The 13,456-nt window shown below is 42.0% G+C and overlaps 1 protein-coding gene across 1 annotated transcript; it reads left to right on the top strand.

Annotated features, from left to right (window-relative positions):
- Window positions 1-555: 555 nt before the first annotated feature.
- LOC115777854 (membrane progestin receptor beta-like) lies at window positions 556-13,152 on the top strand. The gene is made up of 6 exons (XM_030725861.1): window positions 556-592; window positions 1,414-1,712; window positions 1,797-1,909; window positions 2,157-2,313; window positions 11,934-12,158; window positions 12,796-13,152. Exons 2-6 carry the CDS (start codon window positions 1,428-1,430, stop codon window positions 13,105-13,107), a joined length of 1,092 nt encoding a protein of 363 aa, XP_030581721.1. The 5' UTR covers window positions 556-592; window positions 1,414-1,427; the 3' UTR covers window positions 13,108-13,152.
- Window positions 13,153-13,456: the final 304 nt, after the last annotated feature.

The raw sequence follows: 13,456 nt of genomic DNA, 5'->3' as shown, positions 1-13,456 counted from the left end.
GTAGAACAGGTCATCTACTAATTGGAAGTTTGGTGGTTCGATTCCTGGCTGCTCCAGTCTGCATGCCAAAGTATCCTTGGGCAAGATATTGAACCCTAAGTAGCCCTCTGATGCAACTGTCAGAGTATGAATGAGTGTGAATGTTAGATAGTGTGCATCTGACATATTAGAAATGTTCCTGACCTTTTAATAATCTGACGTGTTTAGAGAACAAAAAATGAGCGAGACATTCCCGTGTGCTGGATTTGGTGGCATACTGGCATGCACGCTGCAGTGAATTGTGCATTAGTGCTGAGTCTCATGATGCCTGAAATCCTCTGCAGAGAAAAACTCGTTCAGACTGAAATCAGCTCTAATTAGCTGAAAACAAGACCACATTGTAGGGTAAACTCGGTGTGTGTGTGTGTGTGTGTGTGTGTGTGTGTGTGTGTGTGTGTGTGTGTGTGTGTGTGTGTGAGAGCGAGCACGCGCACGCAGCAGGTCAAACTCGCTGACAACAGGTCCAATGACCCGGAGAGAAAAACAAAGAAGAGAGTAGAAAATGAGTGGTGCAGTGTAGCAGCAGCTCACATCCAACAGAGAAATAATTCAGGTAGGTTTGATTTCCTTTTTGTCCTTCAGATGCTGTGACCTCTGACCTTTTTAGTGTTTTGAAAGAAACTCGATTATTTTACCATTGAGGTCTGATAATCCAGTCTGAAGCATCTTTAACTTGAAGCTGTAATCAGAACTGTTAGACTAGTTTGACCTTCACCTGTTTGACACCTAATTGTACATTTCTTTATTTTTCATGTAAATGAATTCATTGTTTGTTTGTTTGTTGTTTAAGGATTTTAATGGCATATTCAGGGTTTCCCTATTATGTTACAGTAAAGTAAAACCACATTTCCCAACACTTAACTGTTATTTTACAGTTTGTAATCTACAAGAAATAAAAATATTATACTGATGTGTTGTTTGGAATATAAGCTTTGCTATTTTATACTGTCAGCATTTTGCTTGCCAGTATCTTTTTTCTTAATCCTGGGTAGGGCCCGATGGATCTCACTTTAAATTGAGCTTCTTGTCTGTGTTTTGTCACTAAAAAATACTAAAAAATATACTGCACAGTAAGACTGTACAGTAGAGTTCTGGTAATGATTTTCCTCAGAGCCATCAGCATAACTGTATGAATCTGCATTAGTGCAAAGTTTTCTGTATTTTTACAGAAATGTCTAATTTAATGTACATTAAATGTAAATTCATGTTCACTTGATACAGTCAACGGTCATCAGACAGGAGCAGTAATTAATTACTTTTACAAACATGTAGTTAAACCTGCCTCCCACCCTCAGGCAGATCAAGGTCACCTGTGCTACCACCTGACATCAAGATTATAAGAATTTTTCTTATCATTTCATCTTCATCCAGCAGGCTCATCCCCCATCATGCGTCAGGTGTCATTTGCCCATCCCTCGCTGTGCCTTAACTTCCTTTCACCGCTGCACCGCTTCCTCCCCTCACTCCCTCCCACCATCCGAGATGTGGATGTTCTCCCTCTGTTTCGGGAGCGCTTCATCTTGACGGGGTACCGTCCCACAGGCCTGCCGTGGCGGTGTTACGCCCTCAGCCTGTTCCAGATCCACAACGAGACTCTGAACGTATGGAGCCACCTGTTGGCTGCCATCTGCGTGGCGCTCAGGTTCATGGTGTTCACCATCCTGCGAGGAGGGGTGCGACACTTAGAGATGCACTGATCTTCTGCTGCATGATGACATACTGTTTGACCTCCACTGTCTGACCTTTGACCTCTTCAGGGAGTCCTGGGTTTTCGACTGCAGGATCCTGAAGGTCAGGGGTTTTCTGTAGACATCTCCTCGCTACCTCTGGTCCTCTATGCTCTCTCTGCTGTCACATACCTCAGCTGCAGGTGAGCAATTAATTTTCTGTTCAACAACAATCAGCGAGCAAACCAAACAAAAACAAAACTTCCTTTAATCCAATAAGCTGTTCCTAAATAAAGATTTCAAACCACAGAAAGATTAAATAATGACACAACAGTCAAAATATGTCTCAAGCATTGTCTTTACTGACATCTGGTGTATAATGATGTTTGAAGTTTAATATAAACATATTATATAGTGCAGCTTTAACTAACATAGTGTCACATCCTGCAGTGCTGCTGCTCACCTGCTGCAGTCCCACTCAGAGCTGGCCCATTACTCGCTCTTCTTCCTGGACTATGTGGGCGTGGCCATCTACCAGTATGGCTGTGCTTTAGCTCTCTGCCTGTACAGCTCTGGCACCACCTGGAGACAAAGCATGGTTGGAGAGGTTTGTTGTCACGTGTTGAACAGTTGGATGGTTTAATCTTTGATGGCTGTTGGATGTCTGGACTGCTGCTTTATGGTTGGAGGTTGGTTAGTTGGATGGCTTGGTGGTTTTCAGGTGGTGGAAAATTGAATTATTTTGCTGCCTTTTTTGGGTGGAGGCAGGGAGTTGGATAGTTTGGATGTTACATGTTGGATTGTCTGACAGTTGTATGTTTGGGTATTTCAAATACTGGATGATTGGTGGTTGGACATTGTGATGGTTGGATGGATGCATATTGTGACAATTACACAGTTGAATGATTGGATATTAGATGGCTGACTGGTGTGACAGTTGGATATTGGATAGTGTAAGGATTAGATAATTGGATAGTGTGACTGTTGGAGGGATAAACATGGTGCAGGCTGGATGATGAATACTTTGTGGACACCTTGGTGTTGGCTCTCACTGCGGTATTGTATCACTTCCTGTTCCTGTTTCGGAGCACAGTGTTTTGCTGTCTGTTAGCTGTTATATCTGTATAACTCGATTTATCTGGATAATAACATATTTTAGTGTAATCTTCACCTACTTTAAATAGCATACTCTTTGCTGAATCACCTGTATTCACATTACTCACTTTATTTGTTTTTAGAAATTCGCTAGCTTAGCTCGGCTAGTAGCTTAGCCCTTAGCCGACTCACTACCAGCATGGCTTCTTCTCCTGCACTTTCCTGCTCTGGGTATTACATGTTTAGTTACTCCTCGGCCTCCTTTAGCAGTAACTGTACTTGTAATAAATGTAGTCTGTTTGTAGCTCTGGAGGCCAGGCTTTCTGAACTGGAGACTCGGCTCCGCACCCTGGAAAATCCTACATCTAGCCAGGCCCCTGTAGCGGGTGCGGACCATGGTAGCTTAGCCGCCGTTAGCTCCCCCCCAGCAGATCCCAAGCAGCAGGGAAAACAGGCCAGCTGGGTGACGGTGAGGAGGAAGCGTAGTCCTAAGCAGAAGCCCCGGGTACACCACCAACCTGTTCACGTCTCTAACCGTTTTTCTCCACTCGGCGACACACCCGCCGAGGAACAAACTCTGGTTATTGGTGACTCTGTTTTGAGAAACGTGAAGCTAGAGACACCGGCGACCATAGTCAAATGTCTTCCAGGGGCCAGAGCAGGCGACATTCATGGAAATTTGAAACTGCTGGCTAAGGCTAATCGTAGATTTGGTAAGATCGTTATTCACGTCGGCAGTAATGACACCCGGTTACGCCAATCGGAGGTCACTAAAATTAATACTGACTCGTAAGTAACTTTGCAAAAACGATGTCGGACTCTGTAGTTTTCTCTGGGCCCCTCCCCAATCAGACCAGGAGCGACATGTTTAGCCGCATGTTCTCCTTGAATCGCTGGCTGTCTGAGTGGTGTCCAAAAAATGACGTGGGCTTCATAGATAACTGGCAAAGTTTCTGGTGAAAACCTGGTCTTGTTAGGAGAGACGGCATCCATCCCACTTTGGATGGAGCAGCTCTCATTTCTAGAAATCTGGCCAAATTTATTAACCCTCCTAAAAACTGACTACCCAGGGTTGAGACCAGGAAGCAGAGTTGCAGTCTTACACGCCTCTCTGCAGCTTCTCTCCTCCTGCCATCCCCCCAAAACCCCATCCCCATAGAGTCGGTGCCTGCTCCCAGACCACCAAAAACCAAAGCTAAAATCAGCAAAAAGCTATTTAAGCATAAAAATTCAAAAACAATAAATAATACAGCTTCATCAACTGCACCAAAGAATAAAACAATTAAATGTGGATTGTTAAACATTAGGTCTCTCTCTTCCAAGTCCCTATTAGTAAATGATTTAATAATTGATCAACGTATTGATTTATTCTGCCTTACAGAAATCCTGGTTACAGCAGGATGAATATGTTAGTTTAAATGAATCAACACCCCCGAGTCACAGTAACTGTCAGAATGCTCGAAGCACAGGTCGAGGAGGAGGAGTAGCTGCAATCTTCAATTCCAGCTTATTAATTAATCAAAGACCCAGACAAAGTTTTCATTCTTTTGAAAGCCTGACTCTTAGTCTTGTCCATCCTAATTGGGAAAATCAAAAACATGTTTTATTTGTTATTATCTATCGTCCACCTGGTCCTTACTCAGAGTTTCTGTCTGATTTCTCAGACTTTTTATCTGATTTAGTGCTCAGTTCAGATAAAATAATTATAGTGGGTGATTTTAACATCCATGTAGATGCTGAGAATGACAGCCTCAACACTGCATTTAATCTATTGTTAGATTCAATTGGCTTCTCTCAAAATGTAAAGGAGCCCACCCACCACTTTAATCATACTCTGGATCTTGTCCTGACATATGGCATAGAAACTGAAGACTTAACAGTATTCCCTGAAAGCCCCCTCCTGTCTGATCACTTCTTAGTAACATTTACATTTACTTTAATGGATTACACAGCAGTGGGGAATAAGTTTTATTACAGTAGAAGTCTTTCTGAAAGTGCTGTAACTAAGTTTAAGGATCTAATTCCTTCATCGTTATGCTCTTCAGTGCCAACACAGTGCAGAGCAGCTACCTAAACTCTGCTCCCAGTGAGGTTGATTATCTCGTCAATAGTTTTACATCCTCACTGCGTATAACTTTGGATACTGTGGCTCCTCTGAAAAGGAAAGCTTCAAATCAGAAGTGCCTGACTCCGTGGTATAATTCACAAACGCACAGCTTAAAGCAGATAACCCGAAAGCTGGAGAGGGAATGGCGTCTCACTAAATTAGAAGATGCTCATTTAGCCTGGAAAAAGAGTTTGTTGCTCTATAAAAAAGCCCTCCGTAAAGCTAGGACATCTTACTATTCATCATTAATTGAAGAAAATAAGAACAACCCCAGGTTTCTTTTCAGCACTGTAGCCAGGCTGACAAAGAGTCAGAGCTCTGTAGAGCCGAGTATTCCTTTCACGTTAACTAGTAGTGACTTCATGGATTTCTTTACAAATAAAATTTTAGACATTCGAGAAAAAAATATTCATAACCATCTCAAAGATTATTCTTCATGTTCGGCTGCTTTCAGCACTGCTGGTATTTGTTTAGACTCTTTTGCTCCAGTTGATCTTTCTGAGTTAACTTCAATAGTTACTTCCTCCAAACCAGCAACATGTTTATTAGATCCCATTCCTACTAGACTGTTCAAAGAAGTCTTTCCAATTATTGATGCTTCAATCTTAAAAATGATCAATCAGTCTTTATTAGTTGGCTGTGTACCACAGACCTTCAAGGTGGCTGTAATTAAACCTCTGCTTAAAAAGCCATCACTTGACCCAGCTGTCTTAGCTAATTATAGGCCAATCTCCAACCTTCCTTTTCTCTCAAAGATTCTTGAAAGAGTAGTTGTAAAACAGCTAACTGATCATCTGCAGAGGAACGGTTTATTTGAAGAGTTTCAGTCAGGTTTCAGAATTCATCACAGTACAGAAACAGCATTAGTGAAGGTTACAAATGATCTTCTTAGAGCCTCTGACAGTGGACTCATCTCTGTTCTTGTCCTGTTGGACCTCAGTGCAGCTTTTGATACTGTTGACCATAACATTTTATTACAGAGATTAGAGCTTGCTATAGGTATTAAAGGTACTGCACTGCAGTGGTTTGAATCATATTTATCTCATAGACTCCAATTTGTTCATGTAAATGGGGAGTCTTCTTCACACACTAAGGTTAATTATGGAGTTCCACAGGGTTCTGTGCTAGGACCAATTTTATTTACATTATACATGCTTCCCTTAGGCAGTATTATTAGAAAACACTGCATCAATTTTCATTGTTATGCAGATGATACTCAGCTTTACCTATCAATGAAGCCAGATGGCACACATCAATTAATTAAACTGCAGGAATGTCTTAAAGACATTAAGGCCTGGATGACCTCTAATTTCCTGCTTCTAAATTCAGATAAAACTGAAATTCTTGTTCTCAATTCAATTCAATTCAATTCAATTTTATTTATATAGCGCCAAATCACAACAAACTGTCGCCTCAAGGCGCTTTGTATTGTGGGTAAAGACCCTACAATAATACAGAGAAAACCCAACAGTCAAAACGACCCCCTATGAGCAAGCACTTGGCGACAGTGGAAAGGAAAAACTCCCTTTTAACAGGAAGAAACCTCCAGCAGAACCAGGCGCCGGGCGGGGCAGTCATCTGCCGCGACCGGTTGGGCTGAGGGGAGAGAAAGACATGCTGTGGAAGAGAGCCAGAGATTAATATCAATTAATGATTAAATGCAGAGTGGAGTATAAACAAAGTAAATAAGGTGAATGAGAAACAGTGCATTATGTGAACCCCCCAGCAGACTAGGCCTATAGCAGCATAACTAAGGGATGGTTCAGGGTCACCTGATCCAGCCCTAACTATAAGCTTTATCATAAAGGAAAGTTTTAAGCCTAATCTTAAAAATAGAGAGGGTGTCTGTCTCCCGAATCCAAGCTGGAAGCTGGTTCCACAGAAGAGGCGCCTGAAAGCTGAAGGCTCTGCCTCCCATTCTACTCTAAGTATCCTAGGAACCACAAGTAAGCCAGCAGTCTGAGAGCGAAGTGCTCTGTTGGGGTGATATGGTACTATGAGGTCTTTGAGATAAGATGGTGCCTGATTATTCAAGACCTTGTATGTGAGGAGAAGAATTTTAAATTCTATTCTAGATTTAACAGGGAGCCAATGAAGAGAAGCCAATATGGGAGAAATATGCTCTCTCTTTCTAGTCCCTGTCAGTACTCTAGCTGCAGCATTTTGGATCAGCTGAAGGCTTTTCAGAAAGCTTTTAGGACAGCCTGATAATAATGAATTACAATAATCCAGCCTAGAAGTAATAAATGCATGAATTAGCTTTTCAGCATCACTCTGAGAAAGGATGTTTCTAATTTTAGAAATATTGCGCAAATGCAAAAAAGCGGTCCTACATATTTGTTTAATATGTGCATTGAAGGACATATCCTGGTCAAAAATGACTCCAAGATTTCTCACAGTGTTACTGGAGGCCAAAGTAATGCCATCCAGAGTAAGTATCTGGTTAGACACCATGTTTCTAAGATTTGTGGGGCCAAGAACAAGAATTTCAGTTTTATCTGAATTTAGAAGCAGGAAATTAGAGGTCATCCAGGCCTTAATATCTTTAAGACATTCCTGCAGTTTAACTAATTGATGTGTGTCATCTGGCTTCATTGATAGGTAAAGCTGAGTATCATCTGCATAACAATGAAAATTGATGCAGTGCTTTCTAATAATACTGCCTAAGGGAAGCATGTATAATGTAAATAAAATTGGTCCTAGCACAGAACCCTGTGGAACTCCATAATTAACCTTAGTGTGTGAAGAAGACTCCCCATTTACATGAACAAATTGGAGTCTATGAGATAAATATGATTCAAACCACTGCAGTGCAGTACCTTTAATACCTATAGCAAGCTCTAATCTCTGTAATAAAATGTTATGGTCAACAGTATCAAAAGCTGCACTGAGGTCCAACAGGACAAGAACAGAGATGAGTCCACTGTCAGAGGCTCTAAGAAGATCATTTGTAACCTTCACTAATGCTGTTTCTGTACTGTGATGAATTCTGAAACCTGACTGAAACTCTTCAAATAAACCGTTCCTCTGCAGATGATCAGTTAGCTGTTTTACAACTACTCTTTCAAGAATCTTTGAGAGAAAAGGAAGGTTGGAGATTGGCCTATAATTAGCTAAGACAGCTGGGTCAAGTGATGGCTTTTTAAGTAGAGGTTTAATTACAGCCACCTTGAAGGTCTGTGGTACATAGCCAACTAATAAAGACTGATTGATCATTTTTAAGATTGAAGCATCAATAATTGGAAAGACTTCTTTGAACAGTCTAGTAGGAATGGGATCTAATAAACATGTTGCTGGTTTGGAGGAAGTAACTATTGAAGTTAACTCTGAAAGATCAACTGGAGCAAAAGAGTCTAAACAAATACCAGCAGTGCTGAAAGCAGCCGAACATGAAGAATAATCTTTGAGATGGTTATGAATAATTTTTTCTCGAATGTCTAAAATTTTATTTGTAAAGAAATCCATGAAGTCACTACTAGTTAACGTGAAAGGAATACTCGGCTCTACAGAGCTCTGACTCTTTGTCAGCCTGGCTACAGTGCTGAAAAGAAACCTGGGGTTGTTCTTATTCTCTTCAATTAATGATGAATAGTAAGATGTCCTAGCTTTACGGAGGGCTTTTTTATAGAGCAACAAACTCTTTTTCCAGGCTAAATGAGCATCTTCTAATTTAGTGAGACGCCATTCCCTCTCCAGCTTTCGGGTTATCTGCTTTAAGCTGTGCGTTTGTGAATTATACCACGGAGTCAGGCACTTCTGATTTGAAGCTTTCCTTTTCAGAGGAGCCACAGTATCCAAGGTTATACGCAGTGAGGATGTAAAACTATTGACGAGATAATCGACCTCACTGGGAGCAGAGTTTAGGTAGCTGCTCTGCACTGTGTTGGCACTGAAGAGCATAATAATGAAGGAATTAGATCCTTAAACTTAGTTACAGCACTTTCAGAAAGACTTCTACTGTAATAAAACTTATTCCCCACTGCTGTGTAATCCATTAAAGTAAATGTAAATGTTACTAAGAAGTGATCAGACAGGAGGGGGCTTTCAGGGAATACTGTTAAGTCTTCAGTTTCTATGCCATATGTCAGGACAAGATCCAGAGTATGATTAAAGTGGTGGGTGGGCTCCTTTACATTTTGAGAGAAGCCAATTGAATCTAACAATAGATTAAATGCAGTGTTGAGGCTGTCATTCTCAGCATCTACATGGATGTTAAAATCACCCACTATAATTATTTTATCTGAACTGAGCACTAAATCAGATAAAAAGTCTGAGAAATCAGACAGAAACTCTGAGTAAGGACCAGGTGGACGATAGATAATAACAAATAAAACAGGTTTTTGATTTTCCCAATTAGGATGGACAAGACTAAGAGTCAGGCTTTCAAAAGAATGAAAACTTTGTCTGGGTCTTTGATTAATTAATAAGCTGGAATTGAAGATTGCAGCTACTCCTCCTCCTCGACCTGTGCTTCGAGCATTCTGACAGTTACTGTGACTCGGGGGTGTTGATTCATTTAAACTAACATATTCATCCTGCTGTAACCAGATTTCTGTAAGGCAGAATAAATCAATACGTTGATCAATTATTAAATCATTTACTAATAGGGACTTGGAAGAGAGAGACCTAATGTTTAACAATCCACATTTAATTGTTTTATTTTTTGGTGCAGTTGATGAAGCTGTATTATTTATTGTTTTTGAATTTTTATGCTTAAATAGCTTTTTGCTGATTTTAGCTTTGGTTTTTGGTGGTCTGGGAGCAGGCACCGACTCTATGGGGATGGGGTTTTGGGGGGATGGCAGTAGGAGAGAAGCTGCAGAGAGGCGTGTAAGACTGCAACTCTGCTTCCTGGTCTCAACCCTGGGTAGTCAGTTTTTAGGAGGGTTAATAAATTTGGCCAGATTTCTAGAAATGAGAGCTGCTCCATCCAAAGTGGGATGGATGCCGTCTCTCCTAACAAGACCAGGTTTTCACCAGAAACTTTGCCAGTTATCTATGAAGCCCACGTCATTTTTTGGACACCACTCAGACAGCCAGCGATTCAAGGAGAACATGCGGCTAAACATGTCGCTCCTGGTCTGATTGGAGAGGGGCCCAGAGAAAACTACAGAGTCCGACATCGTTTTTGCAAAGTTACACACCGAGTCAATATTAATTTTAGTGACCTCCGATTGGCGTAACCGGGTGTCATTACTGCCGACGTGAATAACGATCTTACCAAATCTACGATTAGCCTTAGCCAGCAGTTTCAAATTTCCATGAATGTCGCCTGCTCTGGCCCCTGGAAGACATTTGACTATGGTTGCCGGTGTCTCTAGCTTCACGTTTCTCAAAACAGAGTCACCAATAACCAGAGTTTGTTCCTCGGCGGGTGTGTCGCCGAGTGGAGAAAAATGGTTAGAGACGTGAACAGGTTGGTGGTGTACCCGGGGCTTCTGCTTAGGACTACGCTTCCTCCTCACCGTCACCCAGCTGGCCTGTTTTCCCTGCTGCTCGGGATCTGCTGGGGGGGAGCTAACGGCGGCTAAGCTACCATGGTCCGCACCCGCTACAGGGGCCTGGCTAGATGTAGGATTTTCCAGGGTGCGGAGCCGAGTCTCCAGTTCAGAAAGCCTGGCCTCCAGAGCTACAAACAGACTACATTTATTACAAGTACAGTTACTGCTAAAGGAGGCCGAGGAGTAACTAAACATGTGACACCCAGAGCAGGAAAGTGCAGGAGAGACAGGAGAAGAAGCCATGCTGGTAGTGAGTCGGCTAAGGGCTAAGCTACTAGCTGAGCTAAGCTAGCGAATTTCTAAAAACAAATAAAGTGAGTAATGTGAATACAGGTGATTCAGCAAAGAGTATGCTATTTAAAGTAGGTTAAGATTACACTAAAATATGTTATTATCCAGATAAATCGAGTTATACAGATATAACAGCTAACAGACAGCAAAACACTGTGCTCCGAAACAGGAACAGGAAGTGATACAATACCGCAGTGAGAGCCAACACCATCCTTTCTCAGAGTGATGCTGAAAAGCTCATTCATGCATTTATTACTTCTAGGCTGGATTATTGTAATTCATTATTATCAGGCTGTCCTAAAAGCTCCCTGAAAAGCCTTCAGCTGATCCAAAATGCTGCAGCTAGAGTACTGACAGGGACTAGAAAGAGAGAGCAGATTTCTCCCATATTGGCTTCTCTTCATTGGCTCCCTGTTAAATCTAGAATAGAATTTAAAATCCTTCTCCTCACATACAAGGTCTTGAATAATCAGGCACCATCTTATCTCAAAGACCTCATAGTACCATATCACCCCAACAGAGCACTTCGCTCTCAGACTGCTGGCTTACTTGTGGTTCCTAGGATACTTAAGAGTAGAATGGGAGGCAGAGCCTTCAGCTTTCAGGCGCCTCTTCTGTGGAACCAGCTTCCAGCTTGGATTCGGGAGACAGACACCCTCTCTATTTTTAAGATTAGGCTTAAAACGTTCCTTTATGATAAAGCTTATAGTTAGGGCTGGATCAGGTGACCCTGAACCATCCCTTAGTTATGCTGCTATAGGCCTAGTCTGCTGGGGGGTTCACATAATGCACTGTTTCTCATTCACCTTATTTACTTTGTTTATACTCCACTCTGCATTTAATCATTAATTGATATTAATCTCTGGCTCTCTTCCACAGCATGTCTTTCTCTCCCCTCAGCCCAACCGGTCGCGGCAGATGACTGCCCCTCCCTGAGCCTGGTTCTGCTGGAGGTTTCTTCCTGTTAAAAGGGAGTTTTTCCTTTCCACTGTCGCCAAGTGCTGCTCATAGGGGGTCGTTTTGACTGTTGGGTTTTCTCTGTATTATTGTAGGGTCTTTACCCACAATACAAAGCGCCTTGAGGCAACAGTTTGTTGTGATTTGGCGCTATATAAATAAAATTGAATTGAATTGTATTGAATTGGATAATTGAATTATGGAATGGGATGGCTGTTTTTGAGTCTTCTATCCCTCAATATGTTCAGATGTTCTGATGAGGTTTTTGGATCTCAGGTCTTCCTCCCAGCTGCTGCCCTCCTTGCCTGGCTCTCGTGCACCACCTGCTGCTACGCAAAACTTCATTTCCGCCGCCAGTACCCACTCCACAGGAAGCTCTGCCAGCTGATCCCGATGGGTGTGGCCTACCTGCTGGACATCAGCCCCGTTGCCCAGCGCCTCGCCACCCACAGCTGGACCAGTTGGACCAGCAGACCTGCACTAGCACTGCACTTCCTGCAGGTGGGTCCCATTATTTACTGCTTTAATCCTGCATTTATTAGGACTAAGTTATTTTCAGTATTGGTCAATCTGCTGGTTATTTTTAAGACCTATTTACTTGACTGGATAACTTTGGGTAAAAATTGTCCAAAAGATGCAAGTTACAATATTTCACAAGTTTATTGTCAAAAAGATTAAGTAAGTAAAATGTATTTAAATAGCACTTTCACAGATAAAAATCACAAAGTGCTTCGCAATAAAAGACAAAAATGAAAGTATAACATATCATAACAATATAAAGCAACAGAATACAGCATAAAACAACAAGTTAATTAAAAGCTTGTCTGTATAAAAATGTCTTCAGCTGCTTTTTAAAAAAGTCAATGGAGTCTGTACAGCGCAAAGACAGTGGAAGAGAATTCTACAGCTTTGGTGCCACTGCCTGAAAAGTTCGATCCCCACGAGTTTCCATCCATCCATTCGCTTCCGCTTATCCTGTTCAGGGTCGCGAGGCCCCACGAGTTTGATTTGTTCTCATTTGCATATTTTTGTGTTACTATTTGTGTTTAGTATATAAAAAAGTTAGCAAAGAAATCAGCAGACTGAAGAAATGGCTTTAAAATAAACATATTAAAGGGCTTCTGTTATTTTCCACCAGGTGGTGCTGTTTCTACTGTCTGCCTTCTTCTTCTCTTGCGCTGTACCTGAGCGCTTTTCCCCTGGCCGCTTTGACATTATCGGCCACAGCCACCAGCTCTTCCACATCCTGCTGTCACTCTGCACACTGGCCCAGCAGGAGGCGCTGTTCCACGACTTCCTGTGGCGGCGGCCAGCGATGGTCAGAGAGTTTGGAGAAGAGCATCTCATGCTGGCCTGCGCTTCCTTCTCCTGTCTCGTGCTGTGCTGTGCCATGACAGCCCTCGCCATGAGGCAGCAAGTTCAGGCACAGCTGATGAAAGAGCAAAGATAGAAGAAGAAGAAGGAAAAAGAAAAAGAAGTGGCTTCCTGTACCAAAACTGAGGAATTGACTCTGCAGTGGAAGGAACTGCAGCAGTCAATCCTTATTTTATTTTTGTTTGTTTGGTTTGCGTGGTGGTGGTGGGGGGGGGGGGGGTTGTTTTAACACATTTCAGAATGTTTGTTGGGGTTAGATCATCGTGACGCTGATCATCATCTTCCTGCAATGAACATCAGGATTTTCTGGTTTCTGTTTTTTACATTTTATTGAACAAGTGGCACACTAACACTGTAAAAAGTTGAGGCTCAATTCAATAAAATCAAGTGACCCTTAAAGTGACCAGATGTTAAATCCTCTCTGC

The sequence above is a fragment of the Archocentrus centrarchus genome, chromosome 3 (assembly GCF_007364275.1).
Source record: "Archocentrus centrarchus isolate MPI-CPG fArcCen1 chromosome 3, fArcCen1, whole genome shotgun sequence".
NCBI classification, from domain to species: domain Eukaryota; kingdom Metazoa; phylum Chordata; class Actinopteri; order Cichliformes; family Cichlidae; genus Archocentrus; species Archocentrus centrarchus.
The sequence above is the reverse complement of the archived record's forward strand: the minus strand, read 5'-3'. Positions and strand labels throughout refer to the sequence as shown.

Excerpts from the sequence above, each read along its gene's own strand:
- LOC115777854 (XM_030725861.1), top strand. The coding sequence starts at position 1,428 with ATGCGTCAGGTGTCATTTGCCCATCCCTCGCTGTGCCTTAACTTCCTT. Across the intron at positions 1,713-1,796 it reads TCACCATCCTGCGAGGAGGG|GGAGTCCTGGGTTTTCGACT; the intron begins GTGCGACACTTA and ends TGACCTCTTCAG. Across the intron at positions 12,159-12,795 it reads TAGCACTGCACTTCCTGCAG|GTGGTGCTGTTTCTACTGTC; the intron begins GTGGGTCCCATT and ends ATTTTCCACCAG.